The 15,835-nt window shown below is 43.1% G+C and overlaps 1 protein-coding gene across 6 annotated transcripts in view; it reads right to left on the reverse strand.

Annotated features, from left to right (window-relative positions):
• Positions 1-291: 291 nt before the first annotated feature.
• The window catches only part of PARD3B (par-3 family cell polarity regulator beta), a 438,076-nt gene continuing 422,532 nt past the window's right edge, over positions 292-15,835 (reverse strand). For all 6 annotated transcript variants that reach the window (XM_068138375.1, XM_068138377.1, XM_068138373.1 and 3 more), the window contains one exon: positions 292-5,025. In XM_068138375.1, the coding sequence (XP_067994476.1) occupies positions 4,671-5,025 (355 nt within the window). In that variant the 3' untranslated portion in view covers positions 292-4,670. The remainder of the gene's footprint in view (positions 5,026-15,835) is intronic.

Below are 15,835 nucleotides of genomic sequence, written 5' to 3' on the forward strand. Positions count from 1 at the left end.
GCTGTGAAATCAGGACTCTGGCTCTGTAACTGAAGATAAGGCAGATTTATGCCTGTGATTTTTTTCCCCTCTTTCCCTAAAAGGCAGCCCATGGCTGCTGTTTTGTTGTGTGGCTTTGTTTGTGGGTTTTTTGTTTTGTTTTCTTCTTCCTTAAAACCCTCAAATGTTACCTTACCAATTCTGATCTGGCCTGCTCATGCCTGATCTTCTAGTATCAAATCACATCCAGGGGTGAGGATGACTTTTAAGATACAAACAAGAGAAAGACTCGACATACAAATACATAATACATACAGTCTTAAAGCCTTTATTTTAATGCAAAATAAAACAGTTAAAATTTATATAGCCATATGTAACAAAAGATCAAAAATCTTTGATGTGGTTCTAGAAAAAACTTCTCAGATTGTGTGTTGAATTTCTCCCTCAAAACAACCACGCATGATTTTAAAATTTCAATTAAACACAGAGGTATTGCCAGGATCACAAACACCTCTCCCCCCACACAAGAACAGAACGGCATCTTACAAAGCCTTCCCTTCTCTGCAGAGATAGTGAATAGTGCCTCCCATTTTGCACATAAGGCTTAGAGACTCTATAGAACAACTGTGCTGGAAAGCACAGGTGTAGGGCCTTTTGGAAGTGCAAAGCAGCCTCTGCTCAGAGCAGAGTGTCAGGATGTAGCCCTGGCAGAGCAGAGCAGTCATAGAATTCACTCACACAACACTAACTCTTTGACAAACAAATCTGTGATGGCTGGGTGGAGGAGGTAGCACAATTCATCTGTAAAAAAATTAGGCAGCATGTGAAGCTATTTGTAGATCAGGAAGCTGGAGTGAATTGGCTGCATGAGCTTTTTCAAGGCAGAAGCCTTATTAGGTGGTGTGGGTTGTTTTTTGTTTGTTTGTTTTGTTTTAATGCTTAGTTCCCCTTTTTGTTTCCACAAAGGGCAATTGGTACTTCTTTATGCATTGGAGGGGTGCCTAGAGACTTCTGCATCATAATATATCACAGTGGTAATGTCTGCTCGCAGGCCAAGATCATGGCTCACTAGTGGGTGGTCACTCAGAAAATCCACAGGTTTTTTCTATCTCTTAATCTTTCAACTACTGGGCCCAGCTGGCCCTGTGCCAGAGCCAGAAATGCAGGCTTCATGCTACCAGCTCAGAAAATCAAAGCTTCCAGCTTCATATGAGAGTGGGCCTCTCTTCTTGTCTTGACTCCTGTTCATACGTTCACTTAATGCACACTGCTCCTGTGGCAAACCCAAGCTTTCCCTTCACACCCGCTACGTCAGTAACTCTGCTGCTGGACTGGCACATTTTGGATGAAGGAGTGTGAGGCAATTATGTGTCAAGAGCATTTCAGACTCATAATTTTCCCAAACATATGGACACATGGGGAAAAGAACAACTTGTTACTTAACGGCTCTTTTGGATTTTACAAGTGTGTATTTTCAACCGTCAGTTGTAGCACCTCGTGAATTCTGCATGGTACATATTTTTCCACAATATGGTGCTAAAATCATACATTTTACACTGCAGAGAAGCTGACTATATATACTGTAGTTACACATTATACTTTTGAAAATACCATACCTCTAGCAGGTATTAAACCAGCAAATGGCAATTTTCTCCCAGAACAATGGCACCAGAGATTATTGAGATGCTCCATAATACTTTTTGGTCTTGTTCCTCCAGCTTGGTCCTCATCTGTAGGACGCATCCATATATTATACCTGTTGCACTTTTTTCTTTCCTTTTTTGAAGAAGCTCTGTACTAACAGCACAAGCATCATTTAAAATTAACAGCTCAAAAGGTGTTCATTTGATTTGTCTGCCTCAGTGAAGTGGAGCAGATACGGTCAAGGGGAGCTCTTAAGAAGAGATTTCAGGTTACGGGGAGACAATTGTGCAGGTCCTTCAAAGGCTATAAATAACCCAGGAGCTGTTTCCATCCAGATTTGATTTGGCCCTGGCTCTTGAAATACTCTAAATAAGTTTTGTTCACTGTGCTGTGATGCCATTTGAAAGGTTAGTCAGGAGTGATTTATAAAGGCAGTAGCTTTTATTCAGAGCTGTTCTTAATTGTGGCCTGGCTTGATAAAGCCACTGTCAAAAATATACTGGTTTCTTTACAGCTGGATCAAATGTAATAGGGGTTATATTTCAAGGAGGGAAAGGAAAGTATTTTAATTTGTTTTTGCTTCACTTTCAACGGGCTTTCAGAACACCAGTGGCTGCTCTGTGGCTGCCAAGTCCTGGCTGAGTACCGTACAGCATCCAAAACTCTTTGAAAGAAGTACAAGGCTGTGTACAGCACGTACACGGCAGGCAGAGTTCCCTTGAGGAATGTGCCTTATTTATGGAGGGTACTGAGAGACATCCAGCTCTACATCCAACCCTCCCTCCAGAGGTTTTCCCCTCCTACATTACTAGGCAAGAGGGCAGAAAGAAATGGAACAAGAATCGAACACACTTGCTTCATAATTGGTTTCATTCCTCCCCCTCTATCCCTCCCACCAATGCTTCCTCCTGACTGGATTTAGAGCTGCATCTGCCCCTGCTCCAGGGAGTCCAGCCCTGTATCTGAATCATGAAGATGTTCCCCCACCACCCCAAAGCTGTGTCCTCTTGCCTGCTTCCCAGTCCAGTTGGTGGGTAGAGACCAGTGTGAATGCAAATGCTAGAGTCTGCCAGGCAGCTGGGAAACCACAAGTGCCCCCTCTGTCTCAGGGCTATGCTAGTCTCATCTGCATTAGCAGCACAGAAGGAATGATGCTGCTTCTCCTCAGGGCCATTACCTACTTTCAGTGGCTCCTGGAAAGCAGTTGAGCAAAGACCCACCCTGCCCTGCACCGCACCTTATAGATCTCTTACTCTAACAAGCCCTTTTCCCAGGGATGTCTACCACAGGGATGTGTTTCTAACAGGACAAACCTTCCCAGTGACATTTAATACCTAGGAAGTGACCTTTGTGATTTAATCTGTGGCATACCAAAGGTGTCAAAAAGATATCAAAGAAATCCTTATGCTGAATCCTTGGCCAGATCAGTCTCGCCCTGATAAGGAGAAGAGCCCAAATGGCTTCATAGCACTAACAAAAGGCAGAAGTTGAGGAATTAAGGACACTTGGAAACTTCATGAAATGTATTTCTAAGTGTTAAGACTGTATGATTTCCCTGTGACAAAATCCTGAAGACAAGGATTTGGCACCCACAGCCCCACTGGGCTGGGTAGAACAGGTCCTGTGGCTGGGGACATGCATTTCTGACCTCCTTCCAGGCTGGCTGGCTGCACAGCAAGCTCAGGCTGTGCAGGGCAAAGAGCTGGGCATGTAACCCACTGCCCTGTTTCTCTCACAGCTCTGCCCTGCTGCTGGACCCTTCTCTCCACCCACATCTTCTCTCTTCCTATGCACTTCTGCAAGTATCTTGCTATAAAATGACAATTATTTCCTACTCCTCCTGGGCCTCTGGGTTCCAAAGCCCTCTCTGTTGCTTTCCTTGCCTTTTACCTCAACCCCTTGCTGTTGAAAAGCCCCTTTCCCTGCTGGCCTGATAGCCTCTGGCTGAAGGAACTTGAGTAGTTTGGCACTTGGCACCAGCATGGTGCTGCCCAAGGCTGAGCTTGACTCAGCACCCTGCCAACAGGTGCCTTCACATGAGAGCAAGGCATGCCACTGGCAGGTGCTTCACTGGGACCCCAGCCAGAGTGGGCTGGGAAGGGGCTGTCCTGCTGGAGCCAAGGCAGCACCAATAGAGTAAATTAATAGGAATTATGGAGTCCATGCCTGCAGTCACCTCCTCAGACACTTCTTACAGGCCAGCTCCATGGAAACCCCCAGGGCAGCACTTCCTTACAGCAGCTGAGGATCCCATCTCCAGGGTTTACATTTAAAGAGTGCACACTGTGTAAGTAAGAAATGCTCAAACACAGATCTACAGAAAAACATTTCTCAGCCTTGTCCTATGAGAGCCTGCCCAAGCATGGCAGATAGAGTTTTGCCTTATTCCAAATGCAGAAGGTTCAGTAAGAGGACAACGTTGCTACACAAACTGCATTTTGCAGGCTATAAGACGGCTGCCACCACCAAACAGAAAGGAAGACAGAGGCTAGATTACAAATCTGGAACTGCAGCATCCTTAAAGCCAGAGCTGCTGGTCTGAACATGCCTGGAATGTGGTTGCCACCTCTGTGGCAATCCCTTGTCAACTCTTGATCACATACTGGATTACAAGATCCCCAGCTCTGCACAAAGTCTGTACCGTATGCTGCGTTCTCAGTTACAGACTCTGCAACAGCACTCTGAAGTAAACTCTGGTGACACCACAGCCCTCATACAGACAATTGTGTACTGTATAGGTGTAACTGGATATGGTAAATAGCCCTGAGGTGCATTAAGTGTTGTGCTTCATTTCCAGCAGCCACTTTCTATTTTTAAAAGGAATTAAAAAGTATCCAACTTTCTGGTACCTCACATACTCAAAACACATCGTACCTCACGTGGCTTTAGTTCACCTGTTCGAAAGCACCTACGCTAAGCCCAGCTCAGTAAGAACTGCTCCACGTCTTGTGTGCCATTCTTACAGGCAGTTACATTTGGGAACAATTCTACAACGATGATGTCTGACAAGATTACTCCCAGGCTGTGCTGGCATGTCCAGTGTGTGGCTATACAGCTGCAGTCATGGGGTTCTTCTGCCTGGGATCCTGTTGTCTGTACTGGTACCGGTCTGGACTGGTTCCATGGTGTCGGACGATTTCATTATAAGCTGGTGCACGGTGCGACTGAGGAGGGGAGGGTGGCACATCCTGCCGGAGGGGTCCTTTGTGCTGGTTTGCAATGGGCTGGGCTGAGTAGTACTGGGGGTACCTCAGTTCTGCCACTCTTGTGTCTGGTGCATGGATATAGTTCCCCTTAGATGGGTGGACAACAGGCTGCCCTCCTTGATAGTAGGGAAGATCTCTCCCTTTGTATATTACTCGTGGTCCTGTTAAATATTCCAGTGGCTCTGCAGGTCCACGCCTGAGGAGGAAAAACATGATAAAACACATAAAAAGGCAGTCTACTAGCTCAGTGACACATTATTGTACTCCCAATCTATGTTTACTTTGGGAAAGGAAATGCCACCTCAAGCATGACAGGCCCAGATGAATCAAAAGAACTGAAGGATAACAAGCCTCCCACCTGCATGCTAGAAAAGTTTGTAACACCCAGGACGCTGGAGGAAGGGTCCAGCACACATCACAGCCCTTTTACAATGGGGGAGCACTGGAGCCCTGCAGCTCCCAAAGTCAGCCTCCTGTGATCCATTTGCCATAATGGAAACAAAGCTCTTTTAAACAATGCATGTTTGACTGAATCTTATCTAGCCTGAGGATAAACAGATGAGTTGGGTCTGTAAGTCTGCAAATCCCATAAGCTTTACATGCACAAATATTCATGCTTTCCAAGCCATTTCCCACTATTTTTTCTCCTAACATGTCAGACTGTAAAACTTTCCAAACACCATAGTTGGAAAAATTGGAACTCCTGGAAGAAACACTAGGGATGTCAGGCTGCAATACCTGTGTTTAATGGGCTAGCTGCCAATGGGGTTTTAAAAAACCCTCTTGTGATGTAGAAGGGCTGATATTACAACAGCCTTGTAACTTGTCTGCATCAGTGTGGATCTGACAAGCTCCACTTCACGTGAAAAGCAACATGTGAACATGTCATCCCTAAGGATGTGCCATGGAGTCCTCTCTGTAGCTTTCTGCATCTTAATTCCATGATTTGCACTAATGAAGCATTGATATTTTTCCCTAGTACATCTTAACTTCTGATACTTTTGAAATGGCAAAAATAATTGTTCTCACAGACATGTCACCAGAGCATCCCCAAAAGTTCAACTCAATTATGAGTTTTTACCAGTCTGATTGCAAATATCTTTGCACTTTGGGCAAAGCCTCCCATTGACTGCAGAGGAAGCTTCTCTCTGAGTGAGAGCTGAAGGAAGACAGCAGGGTTTTGACCCAAAACAGGGGTTGAAAGTATAAATCAATTACACCTGCTCTGTGGCTTTGGGACTGAACTCATCAACTGTTTAGATATTCTTTAAGACGATTTATTTAAAAAGTTATCATTCTGCTATGCAGATCAGGTGTTCACAATTCATCAATGCCTCCTTTTTGTTTCACACAGAGATTTCACAAACATGCTCCCTTTTTCTTAATCTGGGCTCCCAGATTCCACTGGAACTTGTTTTGCATGAAGTAAAACAAAACATGTGGTTTTCTGCTGTACTCGTTTAAGCCCATGGGGTAAATCATGGACATAGGCAATGAACAAACATTATCTGCCTTGAAATGAACCTACAATTCCCCCCCTGGAATAACTTAGTGCAAATGTTTCCTGTTTAAAATGGAAAGAGCAAAAGGAAGAATTCCAGGCCTTGGACTTTTAGGACCCTATGCTCCCCAGAGACCTTTTGCTTTAAAAACAGAACATTATAAAAGACAGGCACTCCCAGCTTCCCCCCATCCCCCCTCACAGTGAGACAGTCCAGATAAAGTGCTGAAGGGCCTGAAGCCACCCTCTGAGATACTAAAAGGACTCAACTGCATAGATTGAGGCAACTGCTGGCCTCTGCTCACACACCTATGCCTTGCAACAAAGCCTAATTTCCGCAGCAGGCTGGAGTTGCTCTGTGTATTTCTGTATGAAGACTTGTTCACTAGTCAGTCCTGTCACACTCAGATTTCAATTCCTCTGTGTGCAAAAGCACACTTCCAATAATAAAAGGCTTCTGTAATGGTAGGAATTCCATTGTGTCAAGCAGCAAACCAGCAGGAACAAATGTCAAACCTAAACCTGTCACCTTTTAATGTAAGGATAGTACTCAAAATCACGTATACTAGATTTGATCAGATGTTTTCATCTGCAGCTATAATCAAGCAAATTCTTGTGGATCATATAAAAAATTACTAAGCTTGGAACCTGATGCAGAATTCACTGAAGAACTAGGTAGCTTTTGGACAAAGCTCTAACTGCAAAACTGACTTACTCTAAAATAACAAGTTCAGGATTAACTGGTACCAAAAAGACTGTTGAGAACAGGACTGAGCCACAAGCATCATCTACTGAGCCTTCAGCAGACAGCTCATCCTGCAACTCACAAAGGAGGTCTGGATATTGCAGGAAAAGAGAAGGCTGTGTTTTGCCATCCAGTCAAGAGTTTTTCCCAGGAAAGTTCTGGTCCAGTTCCAGGAGACAATGTGACACTGCTGCCACAGAAGCTGTGACTGCACAGAGCATAGTACATTCAGGCAGCTTTGACTTAGGATTGTGCAGTGAAGATGAGCACAGCCATCTGAGGTATGTAGCCATGCTGCTTGAATGCAATATCATTGCTGTTACCTGCGCTACAAAACTAAATCTGCCATCATTTCACATACAGCTAACACTGTCCCTGGCTGTGGAGATAAACTGCAGAGAGGAACATGCAGGATGGGCAAAATGTTGATTTAAAAAATAATGAAATATCCAAGTTGTTCACTCTCAGCACCAGTTTCCCTTCTCTGAAGGTGAAACACCTGTCTTCCCCAGAGTCAAGGCTTAGCAGCTGGGAGGATAGGTTGTACATGGAGACAAGGTTTGAATCCACTTCACATGGCTCCTTTAGAAAAGCCCCAGAAAGACAAAAGGTATGTAAAGCTTTTTAGCAGCCTTGGCAATAATAAAAGCAGCGATCGAAACAATGATCACCAGAATCTTCTCATGAGTAAAACCTTGAGGAGCTCTGGTTAACTACCCAAAAGCCTGGCCCTGGGCAGTGTGATCGGGGGGAAATTTATTGAAAGATATCCTTGTGGCTGCACCGCACTTCTCAGCTCACTTTTCCTGGTGATCCCAGTGGGTGTTATGTGTGCAGATAAATGCACTACAGTAACAATACTTTTCTTCTGTTTCATGACCAGCGCTGCATGCTGAAGCTGAGTTATTTCCTGAGGATTCATTCTTCCCCACCTACCATCCATGCTTGGTGAAGTCTGTTCTTAGTGAAGTCTGTTCTCAGGGAGCTGCTCACAGTGCAACCAACCAGACCGAGGGGGCTTCCTTGACATAAACCTCCATCTGACAACTCTTAAGCTACAGGAAAAACCTGCCCTTCCCTCCCCAAATGTGTCAAACTAGTAATCAGAAAGTCAATCTTTTTAAGATAGAAGAAACACCTACATATACCAAGATCTAGCTGTAGAAATATCCTCACCACTAAGAGTAGGTCTGGGAGACTGGGGGCAGTTCCCAGCAGGAAGAGCAGGGCTCTTCTGAAGCCACACCATTTTCACTGATAGCTCATGGTTTAAAAGTATATAGTGTTGTTTACCCTTAAAGAAATTGCCATAACAGCTCAAACCAAACACTTTCTACTTGGCAGCCCTTTGTAGACGCTATGCTTGTTGCCGCAAGAAGCAAAACAACCCCCTGCCTTTTCACTTGGCAGACATTGCCACCTCTGAGGAGGCCCTAATGAAATTCTTCTTCCCTCCCTCACTGTTTTTTTTGGCTCCTGATGAGTTCAGAGTTCACAGGGCCATATCACACCTCCCAAGTGACCCATGGTTTGGGGGTCAAACTAATAACCTCAAGTGGAAAATCAGTGACCCAGGGGAGTGATCAAAAATCCACAAATTGGGTCAAACAGGTCCAGCCACTCAAAAGGACCAGGCCAGGAGCGTGCTCTCTGAGAGGACATGCTGAGTAGGAGCTGCTCTGCCCATCAGCTGTTTTCCAGATTTTTGGCCAGTTGTTTGACCTGGAGGTCCAGTGAAATTAATGGCAGGCAGAAGGCAGGGAAGCTGACACAACATCCTGGGAAGAAACTGATCTCAGAGCTCAAAAAGGGCTTTTGCTGACTGTTTAGCTCTGCTGGCTTCCACTGGAAGATGCACTGCTGATACAGGCCTAGCTAAAAGCAGATGCAGCTACTGAACGAAGCAGTGGAAAGAAGGGAGGCAGAAATACCAGGTTCAAGAATGGAGTGAAACTGGTAGGATGGTGTGAAAATGTACTCCCCCAAAATATCACGGGCAAGGTGCTCCTTAAAATGTTAATTTTACTGTGAGGAAGTGAAATGTCACCTTTCCCTACAGAGAAATTATAGATCATACAAACAGGTATAGCAAACATGTTTTGCTTTATCATTTCATATGCTGATTATCAACTCCACTGGTTTATCTTCTAAATGACTCACCAGGTAAGAACTGTGATCTATTTTGAGCTTTAAGAGCACAAAGATACCTTATCCAAACCTAAAATTTTCTCTTTGCTGCAGAAGTTTTGAGAGTTTCTGGGTTTCTTTAAAACTAAACCAAAGGAATACTTCAGAAAGTCTTCTTTTACCCAAATGTTATTTAATCATTGAAGTTTTTGCTTTCTAAATATCTGATGCTTCAAAAAACAACCAGGAAAAACTAATTTAATTTCAGGTTTACTGTGTTTCATTGTTAACCCCCATTTGCAGGTCAGCTTTAACAGCAGCTACAGGACACATGCTTGGGCTATCTGAAAGGAAAGGAAAGCAAAATGTGACAGTCTGCCTAGTCACATTGTGCCCTATCATGTTGGGGGTTTGGACTTTGTCATGACAAAGGGTTTTTCTTGTCTCTCTTCTATAGGGAGAAACACAGAGGTCATCCTCATAGTACCTGGTAAAAAGCAACAAAGGGAATGCTCTTTTCTTACATCACCGTCCCCTGCTGCTGAGGGAATATTTTGCAAGGGACATAATCTCAGATGAAAAACTGCCTTCTTACTTTGTCAGGGAGTACTTCTTGAAATAAACTTCAAAGACAGCCACGGACTAAGTAGCAAATGGAAAGCCAGCATTTGGCTTCAGTCTCTTTCATGTCTAAGCAAGACATACAGAGACACTGGGTGATGGCATCAAGCAGTTTAGCCTGTGATTAAAGAACAGGAGAAAGCAACAAGGTCCTTATCTGCATCCAAATTCTCACTAAAGACCTCTACTGTATGCATCATGATTGCATGCTCTTTGTTCTTAGCCAGGAGGATCTACTTTTAAAGAAAGGAGAAGCTGATGTAACAGTTAAATTAGACAAACAATCTTATAGTAACAAACACATTACACTGCGCCTCTATAAAGCACTTCTCAACATACACAGAAAACAACTGACTAAAAAGACCATGCAGTCTCTGTCTCTTCGGATACAGCATTAAAGACACTGCAGTGCTGTTTGTAGACCATAGCACTAAGAACTTCTGTTGCTTCAATATGCATAACACTTAAGAATTTTTTTTTTTCAAATCACTGCAGGTTTCAAGGGAAAAAAAAACCCACTGTGTGACTGATCTGCATTAAAGTCCATCTTTGTGTCCTAATAGGTGAGATTCTCCTGTAACAATACTTCCCATAGCCAATGAGAGGTTTTGTATTTAAAAAGACACTGAAAATAAAATTTGCTATCTTAGTGCTGGGAAGAATCTGCAACACAAGGAAGCGCTCCGTGGCTGCTGTCTGTGAGAGAAGCTTGTACCTCTCAGAAGGCGGCAGATGTCTAGCAGTGTCACACTAACCTCAAACACACACCACACATTATTTATGGGCTGAGCTGGTGGAGGTGCTTTCTTCTCCTGCTCTTTTATCAACAATACAAGGCTAAAAAATCAGATAACGTAAACGAATACAATCCCTGGCTCTCATGTAGCACATGCCATGCGGAGAGAGCTGTTTTTAGTTTAAGGACTGTGTTTGGAATTCTTTCAGTGTCAGGTTTCCAGTTACCAGACCCTCATCTCTGGGCCAGGCACGACTGCGGTTGGACTGGATTAACAGAACACTCTGCAATGTATATTACATAGCTTTGACTTCTATAGGCTTTGCAGACCCATAAAAATAATGATCACTTCATGACCTGTGTTACTGAGGGCAAAAAAAAAAGAATGGAAAAATCTCTCTTCTTTTTAAAGCATTCATATTTGTTTTGGATTTAGAGATGGAGGGATCCATACAAGTTTACCTGAAATTTGAGCAAGAGTACATTTCAGATGCAATGCAAGAAGGTATGATTCTCTTTCCTTGCATTCAGTTCTGTAAAGTTTAACAGCGGCCTTGACTGGCCTGAACTTACATGCGTAGTTTTTCTCTTTATAATGTTATGGCTTGGAAGATTTAGAAACAAACAGCAAAAGCACCACGATCCCAGAATGTAAGTGCATAGGCATGTTCATCTTCCTCTAGTTGAAGCTGACTTAAAAGTGGCTGGAGAAGAAGGTTCTTTGCTGTTTGCAGAGGAACACATTTTGAGAGATGCTGGGCCCCAGCAGCTCTCTGGGAAGTTCATAGCAATTGGAGACACTTACATGTCCCACTTATCTTTACATCCAAAACCAAGCATAAAGTTTAGTCAGATAGTAGCTTTCCAAGCAGGTAAGAAAACTGTAGATATAACTGTACAACAGGAAAACAGTAGTCTGACAGGTTTAAAACTTTACTACAAGATTATACAAGATTCCTTATGACAGCATGAAGAGACTATTTTGCATATAAATAAACTGATTGTTCTCGGTCCTTAATGGAGCAAAGTATGTCACAGATTGGTTAACATCAGAATTTAGAGTGCCATTTAATTAAATCCCTTCCTATCAGCAACAAAGCCATAAAACATTGTGTTGCTCCTTTACTTCAGCATTAGTTTATTTTCCACAGCAGATCTCAGAACAGTTTCTGATAATCCCATCCTGCAGGCAAAGCTCTCCTTTCTTTCCTTCCCTAAATCCAACTTACAAATATAGGAACTGTGATAACCAGGATTCAAATCCTCAAATCAATAGCAACAAAATCCCAAATATGCTAGCCAGTGCTCTATAAATGCCCAATAAGCATTCTAAACAACTTGTTCAATAATCCTTCCTACTCAATTCCTCACTTGTTTTGTTCATATGCTCCCAGGCATGGTACATCTCTACCAGGAGGCATAAAATAAAGCAGCACCTATTGAACAAGACATTGCTATTCTGTGATCTCTTCAAGCTTAAAGGGATCTTATGTAGATTGGTACTTTAAGTAGTGAGTCAATACAACATGTCATTTCAAATGTTACTCATTATTCAACACAACATAATACTATGTGAGTCATTAACCTCTTGGCACTGGTAACCTATCTCAATGCTAAGAAGTCATGCCTGTTGCTCAGGAACCCCCATGCTCTGTTGGGGAGAGACTTGGCTGAGATTTTAAGGTCCCTTTGGTCTTTTGTTTTAAAGAAGGGAGAAAACTTCTTTTTAAACAACTTAGGCATGTTAAACCAGCAAGAGAAGAAAATGTTTAGGTTTCTTCTCTGAATTTTGCATTTCAGAGCAGACTCAAACTAACACAAAGAAGTACTGAATGTGGTGAGATGCTAAAGTGAATTTTCCCTTACACTAAGATTTGGTACTGCATTACTGTACAGTAATGCACATGGGCACCCTGCTATCCCTGCTAGCTATTTCCCTCAAGGGCAGGTAATCAATGGGAAGGGAGAGAGATGGGGAGAGGTGAGACCCCAACGCTGACCCCAAGCACAGCAGCAACACAAAAGCCAGAAATACTATGCAGGTCTCTGCTTCACTCTAACCTCTACTGCATATTTCTGTTTTTCTGGAGGCTACCAGGGTAAAAATTAAACATCCTGTGGTGCTTCAGAAGCTTTTAACTTGATTTAAAATATATTCTATCACATTAGTCAAAATCCCTCTTCAGATGGAAACACTCGGACTCCAGGAGAGCTCCTCCCAAGCAAGGAAGCCTCCTCCTCTTCTCACCTATATGTTCACAGCACTACTGCCCCCCACACCATTTTTGTAAAGTGCTTTTGAAGACACATAAACCCCAATTCCGTCCTGTTCTCATTTTACATGAGAAATTAATTTAAAGCATAAGCATGGTGATTCCAATAACAGAAATCATTAAAAGAATCTTCCTAAGTAATAATAGCCTGGGCCCAGGTCTTTACTATTCAGCCGCTGGGATTTTAACACGCTGTCTGATCTTTAGTGAGCTCGTAAAAACCTGTAAGAAGGGGTTATTAATGTTATTATCAAGCTTTTAGGCTTTTTTTTTTTTTTTTTTTTGTATCTCTCATTTAATATAAAGCATTCCTTGCAGCATTTTCTCCCATTGCCATGATGAAGCATGGCTGTCAATTCTGCCTCTGATGGCACAAACTGGGTAGTAAAAACATACTTCAATAAAAAAAGAAAATAGTCTTTGAAAATTATTGTAGCTGGTTATTTCCTCCTCCACTTCATTTCTTTCTGGGCCCAGACATTCTGTTAAACTCACTGGGATGTGCTGCTCCTTGTTTTCCCCCCCTCTGCAACAAGATCCAATCAAGATCCAGAATGATGTCTGTTTTTACGGGGTGAAAGGTACCTTTAAAACAAACAGCTCTTATTTCCTTCTACATGAAGTGTTTCAATCCCTTTTGTCCCTCTGCTGCTCATGTACTGATTTGCTCCTAAACAGTACAAATAGCCTGTAAGTACAACCTTCCCCCACCATATTTTCTTTTGTTAGAAACATTCATTTCTATACAGGCATTAGATTATAGATTTCCTGGCTTGCTGCACTCCATTAACACTCCGGTAACCATTCTTTTTTCCAGCCAGCCATTAAACATCACCTTTAGTAACTGAGATCTAAAGGCTCAGGGCATGATAAACAGCTCAAGTTGTAACTTTACAGCTGCCTCTACAGAAGTGTGTAAATCTCCAGATTTGGATAGGCAAATCAGTTAATTAGACTTGCATTAAGTCACAAACTTTTCTGGTGCTCTGACAGCAGATGTCCTTAAATTGAGATTTAAATAGCAAGGGTTAACACCCCCCCCCACCCACCCCCCCCAGTCCCACCGGGTTAGGAGAGACGGAAACGTCCCACCCGGTACCCACTGACCAGTAGCACTGACTGCAGCTGCTATGACTTGCAGACGGCCACGAGTGCCTTGTGACTGCAGCCCACTCCAGCTGTGTTTATGCTGGCTTCTTCCTTAAGAGCTTCTACAATTACACGAACATCAGTGCAGCTGCAGCAACCAGAGCAACTGATGACTGGACAGGCTTTACCTGCTGCCTGTGGTGGAGACAACCTTTGTTTAACCACCCTGCATTTCCTGCCCACCACCACACAGGTTGCTCTTTCCAAGCAGGGGCCTGCGAGTTGCAGGGCTGAATCCCAGGACTCTTTAGGGACGTGGGCAGTAAGAGGTTAACCTTTGGTTGTGAGGCCAAGTATCTGTGCTTTGTCTCTGCATGAGTTATCTCCCTGTTGCTGCATTTAAAAATACTGTATGTAATTAACAGTTACCAGGTTGTTAAGCAGTGTGCTGAAGTGTGAACTTATCATTCAATTGTTTCCTCTATTTACAAAGTCCCTGACATTCTCTGAGGTGGCAGCCTGGGCAGACTGTTGACTTGCTTAGATGAGGAGGGTTTAGCACACCAGATTCTGGTAGCAGAAGCAGATTCTGGAGCCATGAATCTGCTTGGTTCCTCAAACACCCCCTCAACATGCCCTGCAGAATAGCTGTGTGTGAATGAAACACACACACGCCATCGCTACTAAATAGATCACTGTAATGCTGCTTCGAGAGAGGAAATGCACAACACAGCTCCCAGCTGTTGTAACCCAGCCATACAGGCATAGATAGAGGTTTTACATATATATATGTATATGGCACCAACTTGAATGCTTGTAGATATATAGAAGCTATGTGGTCCACTCACAGATGGAGATGACCAAATAGATATAACTGCTGACTTTCATGCACTTTCTGTGCTCAGGTCTTCCCCTTTTCATTTGCACAACATTGTTTACTTAAGAAAAGCAAATCTGGAAGTCAATGGAAACTATACTAGACCACAGGCTGAAGATGGGAGGATGTGACAACAATGCAAGATCCCTTGCTACTCTCTCTGCATTTATCCACAAGGTCTAGGTTTTGTTTCCTGGAGCCCATGGCTCCTATCGCTTTTTTGCCACTTTGCCCTCATAGCCTAGCTTTACTGTCTTCCCCAGCAGCACCAGATGTGGCAATGCCTGCAAGGAGTCCAAGATGACACAAGGCATCATCTGTCTATGTGATTTTCTTCCAGGCATTTTTGGTCTAGGGCAGCACCATACATTCAGCAGGATTTACTGGCATGGTCCTTGGGCATGAAGTGTGCTTCGCTCTTGAAGTGGTGAAATCATCAATATCCCAGACTTATGTGCATTCCCCCACAACACTTGTAATAAAGGAGATAAGTAGCAATTTCTTCTATACTATCTGCACACCATGTTGCATGCCAGATGACAAGATAAAAATTTCAACAGCAAATTCTTGGAGCATGGCAACCTTCTAGAGAAAGCTAGTACAGTTACATTATCTTAGTTGTGTACCTAGAACAGAAGACATCAGGATACTGAAGCTGGAAGAGGGAACACAGTAGAAGACAGAAAAAAATTGCTTTAAAGACATAACAAAACACTGCATCTTTGAACAATGAGAAAGCAATGCCAACAGCTGGGAATTACTGATATCTTACAGAGGTGACAGCAAAGCACTTGGAAGATAATGGCGTGCCAATATTGAGATAGAGAGGCTTTGGACACCACCACCAGGTACAGACCTTAATTTCTTTTGAACACATATATACATCATGTGTCAAAGACTATCATGTGTAGTAGAGACTTATGTGCAAGACATGATGCTGTCAGTAGCTTCATCTTAGATTATGATGAACACCACCACAATCAGAGAGGCACCACTACTCCATTCAAGAAGGCTACTATATGCCATCAGTGAGAAAG

This window comes from Melanerpes formicivorus, unplaced genomic scaffold, assembly GCF_026170545.1.
Source record: "Melanerpes formicivorus ecotype bairdi unplaced genomic scaffold, bMelFor1.0.p_v2 SCAF_5, whole genome shotgun sequence".
Lineage (NCBI taxonomy): Eukaryota > Metazoa > Chordata > Aves > Piciformes > Picidae > Melanerpes > Melanerpes formicivorus.